Source organism: Oncorhynchus kisutch, linkage group LG3, assembly GCF_002021735.2.
Source record: "Oncorhynchus kisutch isolate 150728-3 linkage group LG3, Okis_V2, whole genome shotgun sequence".
Taxonomy (NCBI): domain Eukaryota; kingdom Metazoa; phylum Chordata; class Actinopteri; order Salmoniformes; family Salmonidae; genus Oncorhynchus; species Oncorhynchus kisutch.
The window spans coordinates 30,266,314-30,293,343 of NC_034176.2; the positions used below are offsets into that span (position 1 = coordinate 30,266,314).

The window sequence follows — 27,030 nt, forward strand, 5'->3', positions numbered from 1 at the left end:
GAGACCCCCAGACGTTCCATGAACGCCCTCCAGACCCTAGAAGTGAACTGGGGACCCCGAGAGGTGGAGCGGCGATGGCTAGAAGACCGGTGACGTTGACCGTCGAACGCTGCCTGAACAAGGAGAGGGACCGACTTTGGCGGAAGTCTTGACAGTATCTACACATCAAACTTTTTTAACAGCGGTCAAATACTTTCTTCCTCTGTCCTTCCTCTCAAATGCATTTCCTTGATTCGTTGCATCCTCTCTCCTCATCTCTTTCTCAAAACCCATTGGTTGATGTCAGAGGTCTCTCCCCTCTCACCTTCTTATCCAATGGGTTTTGAGAATTAGGCGAGGAGAGAGGACTTGAGGAATGAAAGAAATGCAAAGCACATTGGGGAAGAGGAGGGAAGGTTCCTTCCCTCAGGTTCCAATGCACTTTCAAGGAGAGGCAAGGAGTAGAGGAAACCAGGACAGAGGAGGCAAGAATGTGATCTCTAGTTTTCACACACGTGTACACACGCACACACACACACACACACACACACTGCTTGAAGTATCATTATTTCATTATTGGATATTATTGTCAATGATTTTACTGACAGAACACATAGTATCATATTGTAATATATTATTATTACAATGGGGCAAAAAAGTATTTAGTCAGCCACCAATTGTGCAAGTTCTCCCAATTAAAAAGATGAGAGAGGCCTGTAATTTTCATCATAGGTACACTTCAACTATGACAGACAAAATGAGAAAAAAAATCCAGAAAATCACATTGTAGGATTTTTTATGAATTTATTTGCAAATGATGGTGGAAAATAAGTATTTGGTCAATAACAAAAGTTTATCTCAATACTTTGTTATATACCCTTTGTTGGCAATGACAGAGGTCTGACAGAAAGACTCCTATAGAAGGTACACCTACCGCTCTGATCAGGGCAGCAGTAGTGTAGACTACTTTATCACCGACCTCAACCCAGAGTCTCTCAGAACGTTCATGGTCAGCCCACTGACACCTCTATCAGATCAGAGCAAAATCACAGCCTACTTGAACAGACCAGAACTCCATCATGAAGCATCAAAGCCGAACAAACTGTATACTATTAAGAATTGGTATAAATGGAAGTAGTGTAGAAACTTACCAGAAAACAATTAGCCAACATTAAATTCAATCCCTTTTAGACAACTTCCCGGACAAAACATTTCAGGTGTAACTTGGCAATAGAAAGCCTAAATAGTATATTTGACCTCTCAGCTTCCCTATCACATCTAAACATTTCAACCAGACAAAATAATAAAATTAACAACAATGACAAGGTGGGCCTCCTGAGTGGCGCAGTGGTCTAAGGCCCTGTATCGTGGTGCTAGCTGTGCCACTAGAGATCCTGTTTCGAGTTCAGGCTCTGTCGCAGCCGGTCGCGACCGGGAGACCCATGGGGCAGCACACAATTGGCGCAGCGTCGTCCGGGTTAGGGGAGGGTTTGGTCGGCAGGGATGCTCTTGTCCCATCGCACTCTATCGACTCCTGTGGCGGGCTGGGCGCAATGCACTCTGACACGGTCGCCAGGTGTCACGATGTCTATCCCAATGTTCTAACTGAACTATTTTATATCTCTGTCTAATTCCTGAAGGTTGTAAAGCTCCAGTTCAAAGAAATAGACAAAGTCTCAGCCTGCAATAAGATCATTTTTTTATTCAGAGAGCGCTCTGTCTTCAAAATGAGAACATAGACCTTTTTATAGCACACACACAAATGAACTCACATCAGTAGAAACTCCACCTCGCTTTAGGTGGGCTGTATTTTTCCACAGTTCACATATATTGTTTATCACACTTCTGCAACATGTTTCATTATCTTCTGCAAGCCATTTCTAACAGTTTTTCTCCTCCCTAGGTTGGGGAGACTTCTTTCCAGTTATTAGTTATCGCAAGTCGACAGTTCAGTTGTCCTTGAATGTCTCAACTATATCCTGCTCATATTGCGAAATAGTAACACAATGGCCTAGTCTTAAAAGGTCTAGTCACACACATTATTGGATTATGATTCTAACACATTTCATACAATTATATGGTTTCAGAGGGTGGAATACTTTAGTCATTATCTTAAACATACACATTTTTATATCACCAGGTGAACAGTGTTTCCTCCGACATATTGGTGCGGTTGGTTTCCGAGTTAAGCGGGCATTTTGTCAAGAAACAGTGGCTGGGTTGTGTTTTGGAGGATTTGCTCTCGATTACATTGAATGAACTACAGGACAAAATACAAACCCTTCAACACAAAAAGACCTGTGGTGTTGATGGTTTTCTAAATTAAATGATAAAATATACCCCAATAACTAATGTGGAGTATGCGGCAACAGCAACCTTGGGAAAATCCTCTGCATTATCATTAACGGCAGACTCCTACATTTCCTCAGTGAAATCAATTTCCTGAGCAAATGTCAAATTGTCTTTTTACCAAACTATCATACGACAGACCATGTATTCACCCTGCACACCCCTATTGGCAAAAAACAACAATAAAAAGCCAAATCTTCTCTTGCTTTGTTGATTTCAAAAAAGCTTTTGCTCAATTTGACGTGAGGATTTGCTATATAAATTGATTGAAAGTGTTGTTGGTGGGAAATATATGACACTATAAAATCAGTGTAAAATTGGCAAAAAACACACAGAGCCCCATCCTCTTCAACATACTGTATATATCAATGAATTGGCGTGGGCACTAGAAAAGTCTGCAGCACCCAGCATCACCCTACTAAAGACTCTGAAATCAAATGTTTACTGTGTGTCAATGATCTGGTGCTTCTGTCTCAAACCAAGGAGGGCCTACAGTAGCACCTAGATATTCTGCACAGATTCTGTCAGACGTGGGTCCTGACAGTTAATCTCAGTAAAACAAAAATAACTGTGTTCCAAAAAACACAAATTCTACCTAGACATTGTTGCCCTAGAGCACACAAAAAAAAGACCTACCTCAGCCTAAACATCATCACCACATTTAACCACAAAGCTGTGAACGATCTAAGAGGCAAGGCAAGAAGGGCCTTCTACGTCATCGAAGGGAACATACAATTTGACAGCCCAATTAGGATCTGGCAAAAAATACTTTAATCAGTTATAGAACCCATTGCCCTCTATGGTTGTGAGGTCTGGGGTCCACTCAGCAACCAAGAATTCACAAAATGGAACAAACACCAAATTGAGACTGCATGCAGAATTCTGCAAAAGAATCCTCTGTGTACAATGTAAAACACCAAATAATGCATGCAGAGCAGAATTAGGACAATTCCTACTAATGATCAAAATCCAGAAAAGAGCAGTTAAATTCTACAAGCACCTAAAAATAAGCGATTCTCAAACCTTCCATAACAAAGCCCTCACCTACAGAGAGATGGATCTGGAGAAGAGTCCCCTCAGCCAGCTGGTACTCTGTTCACAAACACAAACAAACCCCACAGAGCCACAGGACAGCAACACAATTAGACCCAACCAAATTATAAGAAATCAAAAAGATAATTACTTGACACATTGAAAAGAATCAACAAAAAAACAGAGCAAACTGTCATTTTATTTGTCCCTAAACATAGAGTACACAGTAACAGAATACCTGACCACTGTGGTGACTGACCCAAAATTAAGTTAAGCTTTGACTATGTACAGACTCAGTGAGCATAGCTTTGCTATTGAGAAAGGTCGTCATAGGCAGACCTGGCTCTCAGGGGAATGAAGGCTATGGGCCCACTGCCCACAAAATGAGGTGGAAACCGAGCTGCACTTCCTAACTTCCTGATAAATTTATGACCATATTAGAGACACATATTTCCCTCAGATTACACAGACCCACAAAGAATTTGAAAACAAATCCAATCTTGATAAACTCCCATATCTATTAGGTGAAATTCCACACTGTGCCACCACAGCCGCAAGATTTGTAACCTGAAGCCACAAGAAAAAGGCAACCAGTGGAGCACAACCATCATTGTAAATGCAGCCTATATTTATCTGTTTATTTATTTTCCCTCTCATACTTCAGCTATTTGCACATTGTTACAACACTGTACATAGCCAATAATATAACTTTTGAAATGTCTATATTATTTTAAGTCTTTTGTAAGTGTAACGTTTACTGTTAATTTCTGATTGTTTACTTCCCTTGTTATTTTCCCTTTTGTTTATTCTCTATTACACTTGCTTTTGGCAATGTAAACACACGTTCCCCATGCTAATAAAGCCCTTTGAATTGAAGCAGTTCTGCAACATCTTTAATTGAGCCTCTCATTTTCCTTAATTTCTCTTTTATAAATAGCCCCTAAATAGCAGCTAAATATGGTAGGCTACAGTATATAGCTATAGATAGTAGGCTACCCTGCATAATAAAACAATCCCTGGCATTAATAGACTGGTTTTACACACAACAACTTTCTATCCAAGCTGGGAGAGCGCACCAGACCTTGCAGGAGTCTGTAGAAACTGCTTTACGCCAGTGGCCTCCACTACATCCTCAAACACATAGACAACCCAAAGGCATATGCAAAGATATTGTTTGTGGACTTTAGCTGTGCGTTCAATACCATCATCCCAGAAATGCTACAAGACAAACTCTCCCAGCTGAGTGTGTCCAGCTCCATCTGTCAGTGGATCACTGACTTCTGACCAATGGGAGCAAAACACGTGAAGCTGGATGCATGCTCTCTCCTCTACTCGACTCACTTCATACCAATGACTTCAACACCAACAACGCATCTGTCAAACTATTTTGCAGATGACACCACCCCGGTTGGTCTCATCACTGACAGCAATGAGTCCATGTACCGTGGGGAGGTTGACCAGCTGGTGGCCTTTTTCATTCGTAATTGACTTCAGAAAACGCCCCCCACCAATCTCCCCCTCGAGATAGAAGGCTAAGCTGTTAGCACGGCTGAATCATTCAAATTCCTGGGGACCATCCTCTCCCACAACCTCAAAGTGAGAGGACAACATCACAGCGGTCACCAAGAAGGCACACCAGCGGATGTATTACTTGTGGCCCACTCCAAGGGCAAATTGCAACGCATTGTCCAGTCTGCAGAGAGGATCATTGGCTGCCACCTGCCCTCCATCGAGGCCCTGCACAACTCCAGGGCAAGGAAGTGTGCAGGAAAGATCATTGCCTCCCACCCTGGTCACAGCCTTTTCCAAGAACTCTCCTCTGACACGGGATTCAGGTCAATCATGACCAAAAAAACACCCGCTAACTGAATAGTTTCTTTCCCTGTGCTGTGTCCCTGACCAACCAGCCATCTGGCCAATAGAGCCTAAAGAACTATGCACTCTATGCTGCAAACATCATCAAGCCTTCTCTGACCTGTACACAAAATAACTGCACTGTACTGCAGTTGTGCACTCTGTTCATCTCATTGCATCTGTCTGCATTTAGATATATTTATACTGATATTGTACATTTGTACATTCACTGTATATCCACTGTATATATGTACTGTATATCCACTACTCATTATTTTATAGCTCTATGTTCACTCTACCTATTTGTATATAATGAACTTCTGTCTCTAAATCTTGTATATCACTAGCAGCACCACATCACCAAGTAAAACTCTGAGTATATGTAAATGTACTTGGTGAATAAAATTGATTCAGACTACAGAATTTATTTGTGTTTTGAGTCCAGATGAGGGTGACATCATGCATGTCAACCAGAGCCATATAAACTAAATATACCAAACATTAGGAACATCTTCCTAATATTGAGTTACATTTTACATTTACGTCATTTAGCAGATGCTCTTATCAAGTGCATACATTTTCATACTGGCCCCGGGTGGAAATCAAACCCACAATGTTGGTGTTGCAAGTGCCATGCTCTACCAACTCAGCCACACAGGACCTGCACCTGTACTGGTCCCCCGTGGTAATCGAACCCACAACCCTGGCGTTGCACGCAAAATGAGCAGATTTGCATGAAATTAGTTATAAAATTGCTAAACTTCTCTCCGCCCCATTGTGAAATGAGTAGAATTGCATGAAATTAACTTTAAAACTGTAAATGTTCTCTCAGCTGTCAAGAGGGGGACCACTAAAATGTTTTGCGCATGATGTGGGGCGGCCCACAATCAAATCTCGCTTAGGGTCCGCAAAGGATAGGACTGGCCCTGCCCATAAGTCTTCAATTGGGTTGAGATCTGGTGAATGAGATGCCATGGCATATGGTTTAAATCATTTTCATGCTCATCAACACATTCAGTGACCACTCTTTCTCTGTGGATGTGTTCATTGTCATCCTATGGAGGTATAGCAGTGGTAGCCAAAATAATGGCCTGTCCAGTATTTTTATACATGAACAAATATATATATATATACATATACATTAACTTAGGAACCACACCTGTGTGGAAGCATTTGCTTTCAATACACTTTATATCTATAATTGACTCAAGTGCTTCCATTATTTTGGCAGTTGCCTGTTTACGGCTCTGGCGTCAACATTCCGAGGAAGATTCTCGCGAGAGAAAATGTTGCGCTATCTACGTAGTTACGTACAATTTTTCTTTCTTTTCCGTACATCTTGCACGACGACAACACACTGACAAGTAAGAGGTTTGCAAACTTCGGAGAATTTTCACCAGGGCAGTGGAATCTAGAATCACTATATTTTCACCAAAAAGCAGAGAAACCTTGGAAACGACAGTTTTGCTTATATCTACGATATTCGTTGGTCTGCACACGGATTTTTCAACGATGAGCTTCCTATTGTAAGTAACGTTTGCTAGCTAGTTAACGCGTTAGCTTTGTTGGGTTGTGCTCGTTGCTAGTTCGCTAATTAGCCAGCTATGCTGTTAGCTATATTTGCATAATTTACGATTCAGACTAAGACTAGCTAGAAATGCTGTAACCACAGATTATCAGAATATTTGTTGAAACTATTTATCATTTTAGTTAACGGTAGCTAGCTTGTGACTGACTAGCCACTGACGTAACGTTCCTAGCTGGGTTGAAAACATTAGCTAAATAACAACAAAATTGTTATCTAGCTAGCTATGTGTCCCATATCAGGGGAACTAATATATATATATTTTTTTTACCATGTAGGTAACTAGTACACAAGTCAGTGGCAAGCAATTATAGATAGCCTGGGTGCCTTCCTGTTTTGTTACAGTCAGCTAATCAGAGGAAAGTGTGAAACAGGAAGGTTCACACAGTATGATTTCATATCTTGAGTAGTGAGCACATCGCTACCATCTATTCATCACAGTAGCCACAACTTAGAATATCACTGTTGATATTACTATATCTCCCCCTCATCCCTTCATCCAGTGGCAGTCGTTCCTCTAAAACCTTCAAGCCGAAGAAGAACATCCCAGAGGGCTCCCACCAGTATGAGTTGTTGAAGCATGCGGAGGCAACACTGGGGAGTGGGAACCTGAGACAGGCTGTGATGCTGCCAGAGGGGGAAGATCTCAATGAGTGGATTGCTGTTAATAGTGAGTGAAAGGGGTGATTGAGGGAGGAGAGCACGGGAGATTGAAATGAGACAGACTTCATGGCCTATAGGCTGTAGCACAATGTCTATACGTGGCCTGAGATGAGATTTGAGTCTGACTGTTCAGTCTGTGGTAATTGCCTCTTTCATATCAAGCACTTTGTCATTGGGCATTTAGTTGCCTGTTCAGTTGTACTTTTACATGAAATAATATGGGCCTTTGGTCTTCTCTCTGTTTTAGCTGTGGACTTCTTTAATCAGATCAACATGCTCTACGGCACCATTACTGAGTTCTGCACTGAGACCAGCTGCTCTGTGATGTCTGCCGGCCCCAGGTAATACAGGCAGACATACAATTCAAATGGAAAAGGAAGCTGCACGCTCATCTATCTTTGCTGTGGATTTATTTGACCAATGTTTCAGCTAAAGAACCTTTATCAGGGTAATATACAGACATTTGATGCATTTGCCATCTATTTCATTTCTAGTATTCTCTGAAATTGCCTGAAGAGTGATGAAAATGTTACACTTTAATATGTTTATTTATCCATAAGCTACTGCTATGGTCAGCCCAGCGCAGACTATCCCCACATAGACATGTTTTATTTTGGTCCCTAGTTTTAAACTTTGGTTCAGTGTGTTGGTTTCACTTCATGTTTTTACAATGTAAGTGCAGTACAAAATAAATCGTTTCTGGAGGAGGCCCGTATTCACAAAGCATCTCAGAGGAGTGCTGATCTAATCATGCAAACTTATTCGTTATGATATAAAAGGAGATATTGATCCTAGATCAGCTGTCCTTCTCTGATGTGCTTTCTGAATACTGATTCCTCTGTCAACTGAATCCACTTAAGTACTGTCGTTAGTTTAGTGTTGTCTAGTTTTGGCACTTCCTCAGTTCCTTCCCCTGCTCTATTTTTGGTCTCTAATCGGGAGGCCTGCCTGCCATAGATGGAGCCCCATCTGTGCAAAAGACTACCATTTTGATCCCGTATGAAATCTGTTTTTCATCAATATAGCCACGCAGAACACTGAACATCCCCTATGTTGTTTCATGCTTGGGAATTGTGAGCCAGAACAACATATCCTCGTGAATACAGTCACCCGACATGTATAGGGAACAAAAATCAATGAATGGCCGCCTCTGCCCTCACAGCTAACGTCAATTTAGAGAGCAAAAGCTGGGGAGTTTGAGTCGTTCAGTCAGAGCATAAATTCTCTAACAGTCTTATCTGACAAAGGTATTGATGTGAGTTTCTGTGCCTGTCTTGCCACACATCGTTTTCACCATATCAATTGTGGCCCGTAACATCAAAGTCTCTGCAATAGTGTGTGGTTTCATAGCATAGCGTGCCTAGCCACTCATCGTGGGAATGATTCAAGTGCTGCCTTTTCCCATGATCAAAGGGCGTAGTCTGGTTGAATTTTGTCTTTTAGATTTGAATTATTTTCACTTAGGTTTTTAAGATTAACCACATTACAATGATTTTGAGAGAGATACATTTTGTGCTCCCAATCGGCCTGTAGCATTGTCACCGGCTTGTTCTATCCAAACGGTGCTGTCCCTTCCTCTCTCCCGTTTCACCATTTTCATTTGGTGGTGGCGCGGGCACCTACTGAATGAGTACCATTCTGGCTTTTTTGCACTTAGGTTTTGGTGGTGTAGGTTCAGGTTGAGGCTCAGAAGAATAATCATCGGAGATGTCATGATTAATTTCTTCCCTGCCATCTGAGTCATTTTCATTCAGATTTAGTAGCGACGCTAACACAGCATGTGCATCCATTCGTCTTGGGATTCTTGCCATTGTAAATTCCTCACGCTCTCACTGTCTACTCCAAGTAGACCAGAGTAGACTGAGAAGACTGCTTGGATTTGGTGGGCTGATATAAGGTACATACCATTTTGAGATTAGGATTGATAATGGATCAACACAATAGAATGGCCCACCCTGTTCTTAATTCACAATTAGGGATTACATAACTATGCATGTTCACTTCCCCTTGTTCATCAACTCACCCATCATACTTAACTTTCATCTGTTATGTGTGAAATTAGTTTTGGTATAGTTAAGGTTTAGTTTTGAATAAATTATTGGGGTGATTATCAACTGGGCACAATACTTCAACTGTCTTCTTGATAAGGAGGGGAGCAGCAGGCCCTACTGTCAGGAAAAGAAGGGCAACAGGGAGGAAACCATTGCAAAACATTACATGCCCTCCTCAATCTGGTTATTACTCCGGGTTCTGTTTTTGATATTAAGATTCTAACAACGACCGTGTGTTATATAGACTTATTTTGTCTTTATAAAGGGGGGGTTTACTTAAATGGCAGAGTAATATTTTTGTTTCATTCATGAGCAGTCCAAATGACTGCTTTAGCAGGTCTAGTATTAAGCCATGTGTGACATTGTCCAACAATCAGTGATGTTGAATTGTGCCAAAAACAGAGGGAGTCAGAATGGCATGTTATTAAAATTCCATCTCACCTCCCTCAAGGTATGAATACCACTGGGCTGATGGCACCAACATCAAAAAGCCCATCAAGTGCTCTGCTCCCAAGTACATAGACTACCTGATGACCTGGGTGCAGGATCAGCTGGATGATGAGACACTCTTTCCCTCCAAGATAGGTTAGTTGAAAATTCACATTTGTGCGGATTAATTTTAAACCTTCACAACCTTAGCCTTTGAGACAATGATATAACTCCCCTGCTCTGTCTCCCCAGGAGTGCCCTTTCCTAAGAACTTCATGTCTGTGGCCAAGACCATTTTGAAGCGCCTGTTCAGAGTCTATGCCCACATCTACCACCAGCATTTTGACTCTGTGATGCAGCTGCAGGAGGAGGCCCACCTCAATACCTCCTTCAAACACTTCATCTTCTTTGTCCAGGTGACCCTGCTAATACATTCGAAATATCAAATATTCTCTTTTATTGGTGTTTAGAAATTGTCATGATCACAGGGGTTTTTCATGCTTCCATGGATGTAGTAAATAGTATTATATTCCCATTGATGCATTGTGCAATTATTATTCAGTTAACAGGTGTAATTGTTACTATCCTGTGTAAATATAGCAGGAACCTTGATTTTATGTCCTATCACGGTCACATATGGTTTTTACCTTGGTTGTGTGTCTGTTTAGGAGTTCAACCTCATTGATCGTCGTGAGCTGGCACCCCTGCAGGACCTCATTGAGAAGCTGGGCTCCAAGGACAGATAAACTCCTTTATCTCTCTCTTTTTCCTCCCCTCTCTCTCGCTCTCTCTGTGCCTACCACCTCTCTGGGTTTCAATAATTGTCCACTCTTTCACTTTGTGCCTTTTTCTTTCTCCCTCCATTCATTACCTGTATGTTTTTGTTCTGTTCCAGTTTCTTGCTCTCTAGTTGTCTGTCCGCTTTGTTTTAGAGCTTGTATTGTTAGTGAGCTCTATCTAGTCTTTAAGGTAAGATACCAGAGTGTAGTATGTAAAAGGTGTATTTTGTAATTTTGGTTAACAAGTTATATAATTGGGACCTACTGACCTGTACTGTGGACCAAGATGTTTAAAGAGTTGAAATGGACTCCAGCATTTCTTTCCTATAAGATTTGGGTCAGTTTAAAGTATATCTATATTCTAAAACAGTTTTACATGCTTTTTAAAAAACATTTTAACTCATGTTTTCAGTTGAAGATTTGGTCAATAATGTACTTCGATACAGTTTTTTGGATCTGTGTCTGACACGGTTTTAGATTTGTAGATTTTTTTTCTCTTAGGGTGAAAGAAGTTGCAAAAGCCAGGGAATATTGATCAATAAATATTTGCTGTGACACTTGATATACTTGTGAAATAGATTATCCTCCATAGTTCATAAACAATCAGTGATCATATTTGTATGCTTTACTTGACTACTTAGACATTATAATATATGGTATTTTAAGAGAAAGCAATCAAAGTATCAGAGGATACATTTGAAAATGTATATGAAATGTCAAAAATGAAATGTAGTATAATGTGAATATTTAGATTTGACTCATTCTGTCATTTCACTCAAACAGCACACATGTGCCTCTGATGTTTTAACTGTCAAATTCCTTGGATATCTTTGTCCTACATGCTGGTACTTAATTTTAATATCAGTATCAAGTCAAACATTGTTTTATTGTTTATTAAACACAATTTTACTTTAGTCATGTATGCAAAATGCAATAATAGCAATAGTGCTTGCACCGATACATGACAAGGGTCAATGTACAGGATATACTTTTTTTCGGTTGATATTTTCTGTTATTTGTCTTATCTGAGTGTGACATGTTAATTCACCCAAGTCATTATATATGTTCAATCTTGGCACACAGGGCTAAAGCAGCAGGGCTGTTTGTTGTGCCACCTTGACACAAATGCAATTTTGATCACCAAAATGGAATCTTAGGAAATGTAAATACATGTTACACTGCTTCTCTCTTTTGGCCCCCAGTTTGGAAAATACATCCTTGTAGAAATATGGTCTACTAGTCAACATTAAGCAGTTGTGAGATTGGCTTGTCTTTTCAAAACCCCAGCATGTTTGTGATATTCATCATCTTTCCTAATATGTGCTCATATGTTTGATCTGTCTGGATAAAGTGACCTAATATACCGCCGGTATGTGTACTTAACAATTTTATTGCATTCAACATTGTAATTTTGAATGTGGAGTTTAGTCCCCATAGGTAATGAGCTGTTGGGAATAATAAGACCATACACACTCCATATGTTTCTGGAATGTATCAGGTGTAGTTTTCTTAATTTTGGGGGGAAAAGATGCCTACTTTTGGTTTTTATTTTGATCTCATATGATTTATTTTACAGATTTACTTCATTTTCTCTACCTTTTTCTCCCATATATTCAATGCCATAGAGTTAAATTTAATATTTTTTTTGTATTGCTGTAAAATGAAATGTAACTTTGAGTAAAGAATTCAAAAAGGGTTAGACTTTTTATATATATTTAGATGGTTATAGACCTTTTGGAGGTAGCCTAATTTGTGGGAAATGAATGTTACAACTGTGAGTCCAATACTCTGCTGTAAATAAGATAATTTACAGTACATTATGTGAACAAAACTGTGCCTTAGAAAAGAGAATGTGTCTGAAATTACAGTATTGATGGCACAATAGTTTGATAAACATTAAAAAGAATTTGTGGAGATTGCATGTGTCTGTTTTGAAAGTATTTTAAATGTGTACGAGAGCCTCACAACAATTAATTGGTTGCTCAAAGGATCAAAAAGAGTAGGGAAACTAAACTACACTTTTCTTGATATTAACTTTGCTTGATGTAAGATCGCATCTACTATACGGAAGTTACCCCATTGAAGTTTACATTTATAAGGGTTAAGGAAGGTTAGATAGGTAGGGGTTAAGGATTTAGGATATGGACGTGCCAATGATCAACTGAGAAAATTCCACTCGGGTGATCTCATTGGTCAACTGTCTTTCGATGACTAGCGAATCAGAGTTGTGCGTCACTAGTACTTTCAAGAAACGCTCTCACTTCGCTAGCTAGCACCCTAAAAATGGCTTGCATAAACGAGCTTGGAAAGTAGCTAGCTAGGGTCATAATCATACAAAGTTAGCAGCAAAAGAGTTTTATTGTCACCCCAGAAGTTTACTCTGACATTTAGCTATTCAAAACGGGGATTTAAAGCCGCCCTCCATATTTAGCTATCGTCTAGAGATACCTAAAGTTACGTTAGCCAAGTACAGTAAACAAACAGGGGACTGAACTCCGCACAGGTAGCTATGTGACTTTCTCATTTATAGATACCGGTACAATCTGGTAAATCGAAACTACCAGAATCGAACTGAAACAATAGCTAGCTACGTTCAATGTTCGCTTGGTCATTGTCAGCCAAATGACGATACTAGCTAAATGGGAACGTTTTCTAGCTAGCTAACGTTACTATTTAGTTTGGACAGATTGCTAGCTAGCAATAATGTGGGTTGTGGGTCAACTTGTTATAAAAGGCGATATTTGATGCCACATACGTTTTCGGGGGATTGTTTGCCGCCAGAGTTTTTCAAATGCCTATTGACAATTTCAACCTATTTTTCTTTCCCTCTTATTTCAATGCAAGCCATGGCAGATGAAAGCACAACGTTCTGTGCCAATTGGTAAGTGTGAATATTCAGGGAAGTTGAGGGACAATGTGGATAAATGCACATTAGGGCTCTTAACCTCTTTCTTTCTCTCCCACTCTCTAGTCAGCATGATATTCCAGAGGCTAATTTCACTACTCATGAGATTCACTGTTGCCGGAATATTGCTCTGTGTGAGGTGTGCCAAGAGCCAGTGCCCCGTTCAGATCTTAAGCAGCACAAGGAGCAGGAGCATATGCAGGTACAGTGCTAAACATGGAGAGGGCGGGAGGTGGTTAGGCTAGTCATAAGTTAGCATATTCAAAGCTAGGGAGACATCCCTAAGTTGCTGTACCGTTGTTGCAAAGGAGGCTTCAAACTTTTTCTTTAAATTTCAGGTGAAATGTAAGTGTGGTTTAAAGGTTGAGAAAAGCCATATCGAATCCCACCAGGTATGTGAAACTTGTATCAGGATGGAGACCTCATCTACCTGACGTGATGGTCATGTATTACAAATTCAACTGAGACGTGGCTTTTATCTGACCTCTCTTTTTCAGAGCTCTGACTGCAATCAGCGGATGGTGCCATGTCAGTACTGTGACTTGGAGCTAGTTTTCATTCAGTCTAAGGAGCATGAGGATTATTGTGGTACGCGCACAGAGCCCTGTCCATTCTGCATGTGCAATGTAATGTTGAGGGAGCAGGCTGTCCACCCAACCTGGTGTGGTAGCCTTACGCCTCCTCAAGAGAGGAACAACAGCCGGGCAAGTCACAGCCCAGCAGAACCCCAGTCCCCAGGAGCCTGGTTTGAAGCCTACTCCATCCGTAACCTGTTGAGGGCCAAGGAGGGAGGAGGCCACAAGAACAACAACGCCAGTGCTTCTGACCGCAGGGCCCTACCACGGCCCCTGGAGGCCAGAGTGCACAACAGCACCCGGGGGCAAGTGGGCCTGGGAGGAAGGGGGGACATTGCCCCGAGGAATACAGACTTCAGCCACTGTACGTCAGCCAATGGCTCATACAAAGTGTTCAAGCTTTTCTTGTCCCTTTACATTTTCCAAAAAACATATATTAGAATTTATATTCTGGTATTGACAAACTTCCCTGGCCTATATTAAAGTGGAACATTGTTTAATTTGAATATTTTTTTTGTGGTTTCACCTCCCCAGTGCTGGAACAGGAAGCATCAGTGATGGCCAACAACAATTACAGCATGGCATCATTGGCATGGCCTGCAGGCCAATCACTGGGAGAGGACTCTGCCAGCCTGGACTACCTGCTGGCCCTCAGCCTGCAGAGTGATGGGGACACTGGGGATCTAGGGGGAGGAGAGGGGGCCTTGTGGACGGATGTCTGGGACCACAAACTTGGAAGAATGTCCAACACCGGCTCCCTCATCTCTCCCATCTCTGCCCCAAACAACTACCAACATATCACCACAGGCACCAATACAGACCTTGACCAGACAGGTGAGATACTATACAAAATACCACTTATTGTCCCAGTTTGTTTTCATGTGAGAATTATTTTGTTATAGTACGTTGCCCTCCTCTGCCTTTTACATTTTGACGTTTCCACCCCTCTTCTGATTAAATTTGTGTTTTCTACTGTACCCATTATTCCTTTGCTCTTGTTCTCCTATTTAGACACCATGTTGCCCTGTGAGTTCTGTGAGGATCTGTTTCCTGAAGTGGACCTCATTTTACACCAGGTTAGAAGGATCTTTTGACTCTTGGCCTACAAGTCAGGCTAACTCAATGGCGGCTGAGTCTGACGAGACCTGGGAATAAATCTCCATTATAGGCTGCATCAGTTAGTTATAAACTCAGCCCCCCCACCCCCCCCCCCTTATTTCCTTCCTGTGGATGTTGTTTTTCTTTTGTTCACTCCCTCTGGTCTAATTTCCTAGTTTTCCCTCCTGATAACAGTTCATACTTGGTCACCGTTCATTTTGTCTTGCATTTGGTATTAGGATTGGGCGATGTCAACCTTTGTCCTATTGTGATTATGTACTTATAAAACGTGATGTATGATGGTATTTCTCCATTTTGATTCAGAGGGGTTGTGTTAAATGGGGAAAACACATTTCAGTTGAATGCATTGTTGTGTAACTGACTAGGCATCCGTTTTGCCCCCCAAAAATACATTCTACAAAAATAAAAACAGCTGAAACCACAGTAATGCTATAGCGTGAAATCACATGCTACAATTGGATGAATCAGGAAGAAAGATAATGTTGTTGAAAGCCTTGGCAGAGGTGAAGTGCAGGCAAATATTTTCTAATATCCCTTTCTGGTGGAGCGTGTGTCTGTCTCATGCACATGATGGAGCAGAGTGACAGTCAACTGATAATGCACAGGCGGTCTTACCTTAGTGAGTTAGGTTATAGTCCATGAGCCAGGGTGTCAGTCGGGCTGACTTGGGCCGACGATGTCTTAGGGATTTCTTTGAACGTCTATGTCTCTAGAGGTGGACAATAGCAGTGCAGCAATAGTAGCTCTCTTTGTGCTATCACTCTTTCTTTCATCACTCCATCAGATGTGTTTTTTTCCATAGGGATTTTACCCTATGACAAACAGTCAGTATACAACAAGCTATTGCTCACTTATACACATTAGTCATGTCATTGTAAAGCTTAGATTCATCAGGCACATTTTTCAGAACTTTGACCTCTGTTAAATATCATAATTACCTGTTAGAAATGGCTTTAAAAAGCAAACCATGATACATTTTAAACTTTGTTTGACAAGTGGAAATTATATAGATACACTACCATTCAAAAGTTTGGGGTCACAGAAATGTCCTTGTTTTTAAAGAAAACATTTTTTTGTCTATTTAAAATAACATCAAATTGATCAGAAATACAGTGTAGACATTGTTAATGTTGTAAATTGTAGCTGGAAACGACTGATTTTTAATGGAATATCTATATAGGCGTGCAGAGGCCCATTATCAGCAACCATCACTCCTGTGTTCCAATGGCACGTTGTGTTAGCTAATCCAAGTTTATAATTTAAAAAGGCTAATTGAAAATTAGGAAACCCTTTTGCAATTATGTTAGCACAGCTGAAAACTTGTGCTGATTGAAGAAGCAATGAAACAGGCCTTCTTAAGACTAGTTGAGTATCTGGAGCATCAGCATCTGTGGGTTCGATTTACAGGCTCAAAATGGCCAGAAACAAATAACTTTCTTCTGAAACTCGTCAGTCTATTCTTGTTCTGAGAAATTAAGGCTATTCCATGTGAGAAATTGCCAAGAAACTGAAGATCTTGTACAACGCTGTGTACCACTCCCTTCACAGAACAGCGCAAACAGGCTTTAGCCAGAATAGAAAGAGTGGGAGGCCCTGGTGCACAACTGAGCAAGAGAACAACGACAAGCCTTCATTTCTCATCATAGTAGAATGATGTAGAATACACAACCATGTGTGCCAGATATATAAAGATTATTCACAGAAATGTGTTAATGTTCCCAGAAAGCTGTCTGAATCACTGATTTCTGAAGATGCTACGATCAACAATTGCAATATTTAATCTTCAACCATGGTAAATGAATATGTACATTTGAATAGTCATGGATGTGATTTGATTAAAATGACATATGATGTTATCCAAGTAGCTGTTGTCATTATGAGGACTATACCGTGCATTTGGAAAGTATTCAGACTCCTTCACTTTTTCCACATTTTATTACGTTACAGCCTTATTCTAATATGGATAAAAAATTCTAACTAATATTAATCAATCTATACACAATACCCCTTAATAACAAACTAAAGACACGTTTTTAGATATTTTTGCAAATGTATAAAAAATGCCAAATACAGTCCCTTTACTGTGAAACTCAAAATTGAGCTCTGGCGCGTCCTATTTCCATTGATCATCCTTGAGATGTTTCTACAACTTGATTGGAGTCCACCTGTGGTAAATTCAATTGATTGGACATGATTTGGAAAGGCGCACACCAGTCTATATAAGGTCCCACAGTTGACAGCGGATGTCAGAGCCAAAACTAAGCCATGAGGTCGAAGGAATTGTTAGTAGAGCTCCGAGACAGGATGGTGTTGAGGCACAGATCTGAGGATGGGTACCAAAACATTTCTGCAGCATTGAAGGTCCCCAAGAACAGTGGCCTCCATCATTCTTAAATGGAAGAAGTTCGGAACCACCAAGACTCTTCCTAGACCTGGCAGCGCGGCCAAACTGAGCAATCGTGAGAGAAGGGCCTTGGTCAGGGAAGTGACTAAGAACCTGATGGTCACTCTGACAGAGTTCATCTGTGTAGATGGTTGTCCTTCTGGAAGGTTCTCCCATCTCTGCAGCACTCCACCAATCAGACCTTTATGATACAGTGGCCCGGCGGAAGCCACTCAGTAAAAGGCATGTGACAGCCTGTTTGGGGTTTGCCAAAAGGCACCTACAGGACACTCAGACCATGAGCAACAAGATTCTCTGGTCTGAGGAAACCAAGATTAAACTCTTCGGCCTGAATGCCAAGCGTCACGTCTGGAGGAAACCTGGCACCCCTCATCACCTGGCCAATACCATCCCTACAGTGAAGCATGGTGTTGGTAGCATGCTGTGGGGATGTTTTTCAGTGGCAGGATCAAGGCAAAGATGAAGGGAGCAAAGTACAGAGATCCTTGATGAAAATCTGCTCCAGAGCACTGAAGACCTCAGATTGGGTCTAAGGTTCTCCTTCCCATAGGACAACTACCCTGAGCACACAGCCAAGACAACATAGGAGTGGCTTTGGGACAAGTCTCTGAATGTCCTTGAGTGGCCCAGCCTGGACTTGAACCCGATCGGACATCTCTGGAGAGAGCTGAAAATTGCTATGCAGTGACACTCCCATCCAACCAGACAGAGCTTGAGATGACCTGCAGAGAAGAATGGGAGGAACTCCACAAATACAGGTGTGCGACGCTTGTAGTGTCATACCCAAGAAGACTCAAGGCTGTAATCACTGCCAAATGTGCTTTAACAAAGTACTGAGTAAAGGGTCTGAATACTTATGTAAATGTAATATTTCAGTTTTATTTTTAATACATTTGCAAACATTTCTAAGCCTGTTTTTGCTTTGTCATTATGGGTTATTGTATAGATTTGAATCAATTTTAGAATTAGTCTGTAACGTAACAAAGTGTGGGGAAAAGTGAAGGGGCCTGAATTCTTATCGAATGCACTGTATACCAAACACCTTACATTCCATTACAGTGTAGTAAAATCCAATGTTGTGCCTGTTGGCTTATTACATTACTTTCAGTATTCTATTAACGGACCAATCTGCTTTGGCCCCATAGTAAGAACTTTAATGAACTACATATAATAGTTTGTTGCTCACATCAGGTGAAAACGAATTGGCATTCCAATGGAATTTGACATTGTAATGTATTTAGCAAGTGTCTAGTCCTCTACCTCCGTTGCTGCACTGCTATCACACATTTTCCAACTTTATGGACATAAAAAAAATTGTGGGCCCAAGTGAGCCTGATGACACACATTTGTGGGTTTGACTCATGGACTATTATAAATCATGTTCTGTATAGAAGTAAAGTCTACGGTCTTCAGAACTGGATAATTGCTTTGCATCATCCTCTTCTCTTAAAGGAGAATTTACCCAAAATCAAATAACTCCAAAGGGATTTCATATATTGAAACTATTTCAGTGGAGTTTGCCCTCTCTCTCCCTGTAGTGTTGTATTGAAATGGCTGCAAAAACGGGACTTGTGACCTTGCTCTGATCCGTTGCCAGTGAATTTTATGTTTCAGAAATCTGCAAAATGTGGACATTCGTTTTATTGAAAGTGTACGGCCGAATGAGCTATTTTTGTCATGTGCTATCGGTTTTGAGCCACTAAAGGTGTACTTTTCCACCTAAATCGTTTGCGGTGTAATGCTCATATGCACCCTCATGGGGAGACACTGCTACGTAGAAATGTCACGATATGCCCTTATGTGGAGCTTGAAGTCACAGATTTCTTTTTAAATGGGGGGGGGAGAAGGAGCTGGAGCGAAAGTTGATTTTTAAATTAGGCATATCGCAGATAAAGTTAGTTATGCAAAGTGGGGGAAAAGATGGTAGAAAGAGAGCTGTTATTCGGTCCCTAGCTGTACTTTATACTGGAAATCAAAGGAAGAAGGCACCAAATATCACTGTTTTCTGATAAAGATGCAGAAGATGGTTATTAGCAATTCGAAATAGTAAAAGTAAATAATTATACAACCAACCTTGCATTGCTGTGTATGTGTGTATCCAGAACTTCATCAACGATGGATATGAACGAGATATCCAATCTGGAATTATGGGGACAGAAAACCAAAGGATCCTAAAAGATAGGGAGAGAGTGGGGGAGAGAGCAAACTCCACTGAACTAGTTTCAATGTATGGAATCACTTGGGAGTTTCTGGATTTTGGATAAACTTCTCCTTTAATGGGCATAAAGCTGTGATTGAGAGTAGCCTAAGCCATTCGACTTTTTGAAAGCGGCAACCTTAAGCTATTAGAATATTTGGGAAATAGGCTACTGTTCATGAATTGAATACTCCTAATAGGAGGATCGGTTATTGGCCATTTGATTTTTCAACCTCGCTTGGTGGGATTTTTCTGCACTGCACGGAGAATTCCTGTCTTAAGCTTAAACTTGATTAAAATGTATCATTTAATTTTTCTATAGGCCATTGATATTGTTTTTCCTCTCATTATTAGTCCCCTAACTGCCTTACGTTTTTAGGCTATTAATACAACTTTTTGCGATGGATATCTGTTAGATTCATTCATTGTTTGATCGGTAGAGAAAGCATGTATGCACAAAACAAAGAAAGCCTAGCCCAAAGTCATATTAATATCAAATGGAGAGACAAGGGAATATAGCCTACTTTTTTTTTAAACAGGCACAAGGGTAAATCCACTTGAATTCAATCACTTTTTGACAGCACCCCTTTTGTTTTGAACAAAACCTACCATACATATTTTCCCATTGTAGAAGTCCTCAGAAAAGGACCTTTTGGGCTTGAATGCCAAAACATGCAGGAGATAGAGGTGCTCAAAGTTGACTTATTTTGCATACCATACCATGAGACATCCATGTACCTTTTTATCTCATGAATGTTTTGGCATTCAGGTCCAAAACGTCCCTTTATGACCACTCTTTCTATGGGTAAACGTATGCAAAGTTTTAAAATCAAGTTATTCTGACAAAAAGTGATTGAATTCAAACAGATTGTGTCTGTTCTAAAACAAATTCTCGGTTTCAGTTATTAGGCCCATGCACCCAAGAGAGAGAGACAATATTTTCTGACTGGACATTTTGCTCCTCCCTGTCTAGCCTATATTCCTCTGTTCTGTAGGCCTATATAACATGTGCTATTTATTGAAATAGGACTAGGCAGATTACTCAGAATGTCACTTGTGTGCTGCCCTTGCCAGTCAAGTTCAAATAGGATAAACCATCGTTCGTCACATCACGATGACGATGCCTGTCAATCATCGTCGATAGACGATACTATCGTAATATCACTCAACCCTACTTGGTATCCCACCCCCGCACCTTTTGAAATGCACAATTATGTAACGTCGATAGTTATGGTGGAATGCCACAATATGTAAATGTTTAGAACCGTTAGAAAATTACTATCTGAGGGCTGATTTGATAGTGTGGATCATGTGGTAATTACCTGAGGGTAGGTAGCTAGCCACCTGATCTATCTGGTGAGCAGAAATACATTTTTCCCCTCATGGCTGTTTTTGTCTTTCAGACTGGCTGTAGTCCAGCCTCAGCCTTTGCATCTTTCAGCAAGCGTCCTTCATCTCCACGCTATGATGACAGGATTGCTAGGGGTGCTGTTGGTCTTCTGCACATACCACCTGACACCCCTAGCTTCCCCACCTTGCCCCTTTCAGTCTCCCCGCTCTCCTACATATCACCTGCCAGTCCACTAGAGGGGGACGTGGTCATTCCCTGTGAGTTCTGTGGCGTGGCCCTGGCGGAGGCCGTTGTCTTTCACCACCAGGTAGGCCTATGTTATTTGCTCTGCAAGATGTAGTACTGTAAGAACTGAAGATCATAATCAAAGAGTGTATGCCATTAATTTTGAAAAGTCCTTAGTCACAATACATGAGGGAGAAAAGTCCTTTTGACGGGTAGAAAATCTGGTAACTTTGTTCCTATACCTGTGTATTAACATGGTAATTACTCAAGTATTGTTATTGCACTAACATGTTGCTCCATAGTAATTTCCTAGTAATCGAGTAGAGCATGACACTTTTTTTACAGGATAAGTGTGACCTCCGACCCTGCTCTGTTCACTCAGTGGATAAGGTCAGCAAAGTGTCCTTTCAGAAACCATCTCTTCCTCCAAAAGAGAGCTGTGGACAGAACTCCCCTGAGGTGCAGAGGAGACTCAAGCACCAATGTAAGACACTGAACCCCATGTTCACCAATGCTCAATCATTTTTAACAAAGTCAATGTTGCTTGGGTGACATCTATCCACCTATGTTTTATTTAATAAAAATTGTATTTTACAAGGTAGGTTGATTGAAAACACATTCTCATTTACAGCAATGACATGGGGAATAGTTGCAGGGGAAAGGTGGGAGATGAATAAGTCAATTGGATGCTGGGGGTGATAAGGTGGCTATGATGGTATGAGGGCCAGATTGGGAATTTAGCCAGGACACCGGCGTTAATACCCCTTCTCTTACTATAAATGCCATGGGATCTTTAGTGACCACAGAGAGTCAGGACACCTGTTTAACATCCCACCCAAAAGACTGCACCCTACACAGGGTAATGTACCAATTACTGACATAGTGTATTGGGATATATTTTTTTAGACCATAGGAAAGAGTGCCTCCTACTGGCCCTACAACACCACATCCAGCAGCATCTAGTCTCCCATCTCGGGACCAACTCTGCTTCGCTTCAGACAAGGCGGCAGTGGGATGCAGGGTAGTCTTCTGCTATGTATAATTTGTACATCAAATTCAGAGAAACTGACTAATTTTGTGTGTGTGTACTCGCTTGCATCTAAAGTGGACTCCTTGAGTGGGCTGGACAGAGAGAGGCCCCTGGTGCGAAGCCCAAACGAATGGCAGAGAGACCACAGTGGGCTGCCCATTACAGGGAAGATCTCAAACTGTGATCCCCAGGTGAAGAACAGACTCCAGCATGGCAGAGAGGCAGATGGAGGCCACTCACTTTTCAGTGAAGGCCACAAATCCAACTCTGCAGCAGCTGTGGGGTAAGAACAATGACATACCTTCCATAATGTAATTTTAACAAACAATTTGTTTTGGTACAAAAACGTAATTTAAAATTGTTTGGAAACCTAATATCTGGATTATGTTTTGTGTTACAGAATTAGTGTTAAGTGTTTTCTTTAGTATAATATAGTGATGATAATTAAAGGATGTAACGATTCACCAATACACATCGCTCCCTGGTTCAAATGTTTAATATATGAGTGCACGTGTGGGAGCCCAAACCGATCCACATTAAGCATGCATTGGTTCGAGAAAAATGATTCAAATGTTACAAATTGCCTATTTACCTATGTTTTTTACTCATTGTTTTATTCCAAAAATACCTCTTATCTGTTGTGACTGAATTGATGCCGCCTTCAGTTCAGTAGCCTATCGAACTTTCATGCATGTTCTGCATTTGACTGTCAGATAACAACTGTGTGCATTGTGCAGGAGACACAGCTGCTCGCGTAAACGAGAGGTAGACCTATCCCCTGTTCTAATATCTGGCACTTCAGCATTCAGATGCTTGTACAATGGCTTTCACAATGTCAAATGATCGGCTTTATTAGTTACAACTTATGTAGTTTGCTGGGTCACTGTTACCGAATGCACAGTAAAAAGTTGTTTTACCGGATTTGTGTAGCCTACTAGAGTGGATGCAACTCACATCCAACTGCTGATTGGGTTTTAAATCATTCAGATTTGATTTAGATTGTTCAGGTTCACCATAAATAATGTTGGTAGTTTTGCTTTAAACAGTTAGTGTATTTGGTCATTTTTCCATGAACATGGCAATTTCATAAAGGACAGCAATAATTTCGCATTCATTGGTTGAAGTGGTAAAATGGTCTAAACCATTCGCTTTCAAAAGGGGGGTAAAATCCAAAACTACATTGTTAAATGGCTAAATGCCATGCTAATTTCTAAATATAAATATTGACAGTACTAGTTCAGCATTTTCAATCTGTTAAAATGACAAGTTAATCAGTGGGTGATGGTGATCTCAGATAAAAAGTGGGGGGAGACCGGACCAAAAGCATACATTTACCCCACCCCTAATCTGATAGTGGGGTTGTAGATGCTCAGACTTGCCCATTGGCTCGGCCCAGGTGCCTACACACACTGAGGGCCTCTCAGTTTAGGGAAGTAATCTCAGACAGATCCACCTCTAATCAAACCGAATTGCACCAAATCATTTCAAACTAAAAAGTATAGTTCCTGTATCATATTGGAGTCAATGCATCTAGATAGGTGTCGAATCGTTCATGAAAGGAGAGATGCACGTCCCTAATGAGAATGCTTCCAAATGAAATTAAATATTTTGCCTCTATCCACCAGACCACCCCTAAGAGAAAATAATGGGGAAAGAAGGAATACAGGGCCATCAAAGGTAAACAAACAATCCTTGTTTCTTGAGAGCTTCTATGGGGTCATCTTTAAAGTAAATTTGAATGTTTTCTGTGACCACATTCATTTTTAGGTGCCTAAGAAGCAAAACAAAGAACAGGACGAGGAGTGAGGTCGAGACTGTCGATGGAAAGAGCACCAGGCAATCACCAAATGCTTTTTGTGTGAGCTGTGGTCTGTCACACTAAAAGTGGTGTTCCTGACTGACAACATTGAAGACACCTCCGAGGTCTCACCATGCTTAGGTTGGTGTTTAACACTGATGCCCAACTGCGCAGCAGATTACGTGGTGCGCAACCAGTGGTTGATTCAATCCAATATAGTTGGCCTGGAACACGACCAGTCTCTTTATTGCCTGTATGTGTGTCGGTATGTATCAGTCACTCTACTTACAAAAAAAAAAAAAAAAGTATTAACAGTCAAACTGACGTTTTTGTGATTTCAATATTTTGTTATAACTTTAAGCTTCTTATTGTAATCCTTTCAGTTTTAAACTTTTAATATAAATTGTATAGAATTTAAAACACACCTTAATATACTCTTGAAAAAACTATGTAAAGAAAAAAAAAAGAATGTATATGTAAGACATCTTGAAGCGCCACAAAGTAATTGTACTGTTCTCTGAATAAGGGAAAGTCAATGACAAATAAATACATTATCTAAGCATTATTTGTATTTCAGACTGCACCTATAAGTTTTTTAATTAAAATACACTGTCATCTTCATACTTTTAATAAATCCTAGTATTGATGCATAGGTGCTTGTTGATCACTCTTAATGTAGAAGAATGTCCTCAATACAAAGTATTTATTCATCACATAGCCATCCTAGAATTGTAATAGGCTAAAATGCTTTGAAACCTACACATATCACATTGGTTACTGCAGTATGACCAGAGTGAGATTTGCAGAGATTCAAAATTAGTACTTGGTCAATGGTCCTCTATTTTCCCCACCTGTAAAAGTATAGTTTGCAGACCATTGGCATTCATTTCTTCAGTTCAGTGTTGCCTGTATCACTCATTCAATAGGTTAAACATCATCTGAATTATACTGAACAAAAATATAATATAACATGCAACTATTTCAAAGATTTGACTGAGTTAGAGTTCATAAGGAAATCAGTCAGTTGAAATAAATTCATTAGGCTCTGATCTATGGATTGTATATGACTGAGAATACAGATATGCATCTGGTGGCCACAGATATCTTAACGAATAAAAGGGTAGGGGCATGGATGAGAACCAGTCAGTATCTGGTGTGACCACCATTTGCCTCATGCAGTACATCTGCTTCGCGTAGTGTTGATCAGGCTGTTGATTGTGGCCTGTGGAATGTTGTCCCACCCTTCAATGGCTGTGCGAAGTTGCTGGAAATTGGCGGGAACTGGAAAACGCTGTCGATCCAGAGCATCCCAAACATACTCTATGGGTGACATGTCTGGTGAGTATGCAGGCCATGGAATAAGTGGAATTGTGTACAGATTCTTGTGACATAGGGCCATGCATCACGCTGAAACATGAATGACACGACAATGGGCCTCAGGATCTCGTCATGGTATCTCTGCATTCAAATTGCCATTGATAAAATGCAATTGTGTTCGTTGTCCATAGCTTATGCCTGCTAATATCATAACCCCACCTACATGTGGTGCACTGTAGCCTAGTGGTTATAGCATTAGGCCAGTGACCAAAAAGCTGTCGTTCTGTTCCCCGGGCGCCGAAGACGTGGATGCCGATTTAAGGCAGCTCCCCGCACTTCGCGGTTGGGTTAAATGCGGAAGACACATTTCAGTTGAAGGCATTGTTGTACAACTGACTAGGTATCCCCCGTTCACACGATGCCAAACACTGTGGTCTGCGGTTGTGAGGCCGGTTGGACATAGTGCCAAATTCCCTAAAATGACGGAGGCGGCATATGGTAGATAAATTAACATTATATTCTCAGTCAACAGCCCTGGTGAACATTTCCACAGTCAGCAAGCCAATTGCACGCTCCCTCAAAACTATAGACATCTGAGGCATTGTGCTGTGTAAAAAAAAAAAAACATTGTAGAGTTGTCTTCTATTGTCCCCAGCACAAGGTGCACCTGTGTATTGATCATGCTGTTCAATCAGCTTCTTGATATGCCACACCTGTCAAGTGTATGGATTATTTTGGCAAAGAAAAGCTCACTAACAGGGATGTAAATATTTGTGTGAAAAAATTAGAAAAGCTTTTAGTGCATATGGATAATTTCTATGATATTTTATTTCAGCTCATAAAACATGGGACCAACACTTTACATGTTGTGTTTATATTTTTGTTCAGTGTAAGTCAAAAGTTAAGCGTTGCCTTCTGGTAGTTCACATATTGTTCACTGGTGGGCAGAGTCTACTCATCTATTTCTGCCTTTGAAACAATACAGCACCTGAATGTCTACGAAAGAGGTTCATGAGGTTCACATGATATATAGCCAACGATACCATCACGTTTAGGCGAAACAATATTTTCCCAGACAAATGTATTATAGCCTACTTTATTGACCATATCTAGTAGATATTGGATTTCAAAATGGTTAGATAATATTTATAAAATACATTGTATCTAATGAAGGCAAGATAATGATACTGTTTATCTAAAGATTTTTGTCCTCTTGGCCTAGTTTTTTTTCTGAACTTAATTACGTGTATTACTTATTGACTGTAATAACTACATCTTGAGTACCCACGAAGGGCCGCGGTTTTGAATATTTTATTCAATTGGTCGATGAGTATTTCAGGGGCGGGGCAGACATCAAATCTAGTGGGATTCTGTATTCAAACTCAAAC

The 27,030-nt window shown here is 40.6% G+C and overlaps 2 protein-coding genes across 2 annotated transcripts; both read left to right on the plus strand.

Moving 5' to 3' along the window:
- Window positions 1–6,515: 6,515 nt before the first annotated feature.
- Window positions 6,516–12,640, plus strand: LOC109880102 (MOB kinase activator 1A). The gene is made up of 6 exons (XM_020472347.2): window positions 6,516–6,740; window positions 7,303–7,469; window positions 7,710–7,803; window positions 9,965–10,098; window positions 10,195–10,358; window positions 10,611–12,640. The coding sequence occupies exons 1-6, from the start codon at window positions 6,727–6,729 to the stop codon at window positions 10,686–10,688; spliced, it is 651 nt and encodes a 216-aa protein (XP_020327936.1). The 5' UTR covers window positions 6,516–6,726; the 3' UTR covers window positions 10,689–12,640.
- A 286-nt stretch (window positions 12,641–12,926) lies between these two features.
- Window positions 12,927–24,890, plus strand: LOC109880111 (TRAF-type zinc finger domain-containing protein 1). Its single transcript, XM_020472357.2, has 12 exons — window positions 12,927–13,224; window positions 13,566–13,602; window positions 13,693–13,828; window positions 13,965–14,018; window positions 14,124–14,565; window positions 14,736–15,035; window positions 15,213–15,277; window positions 21,325–21,579; window positions 21,843–21,981; window positions 22,603–22,810; window positions 24,153–24,204; window positions 24,295–24,890. The coding sequence occupies exons 2-12, from the start codon at window positions 13,568–13,570 to the stop codon at window positions 24,331–24,333; spliced, it is 1,725 nt and encodes a 574-aa protein (XP_020327946.1). The 5' UTR covers window positions 12,927–13,224; window positions 13,566–13,567; the 3' UTR covers window positions 24,334–24,890.
- The last annotated feature ends 2,140 nt before the right edge of the window (window positions 24,891–27,030 follow it).

What these genes read in the sequence shown, in the direction of transcription:
- LOC109880102 (XM_020472347.2), top strand. An exon ending in GTGATGTCTGCCGGCCCCAG is followed by an intron (nt 7,804 to 9,964) that starts GTAATACAGGCA and finishes ACCTCCCTCAAG; the next exon opens with GTATGAATACCACTGGGCTG. An exon ending in ACTCTTTCCCTCCAAGATAG is followed by an intron (nt 10,099 to 10,194) that starts GTTAGTTGAAAA and finishes CTGTCTCCCCAG; the next exon opens with GAGTGCCCTTTCCTAAGAAC.
- LOC109880111 (XM_020472357.2), top strand. Translation starts at nt 13,568, where the DNA reads ATGGCAGATGAAAGCACAACGTTCTGTGCCAATTG. An exon ending in GCCATATCGAATCCCACCAG is followed by an intron (nt 14,019 to 14,123) that starts GTATGTGAAACT and finishes TCTCTTTTTCAG; the next exon opens with AGCTCTGACTGCAATCAGCG. An exon ending in CCGTTGTCTTTCACCACCAG is followed by an intron (nt 21,580 to 21,842) that starts GTAGGCCTATGT and finishes CTTTTTTTACAG; the next exon opens with GATAAGTGTGACCTCCGACC.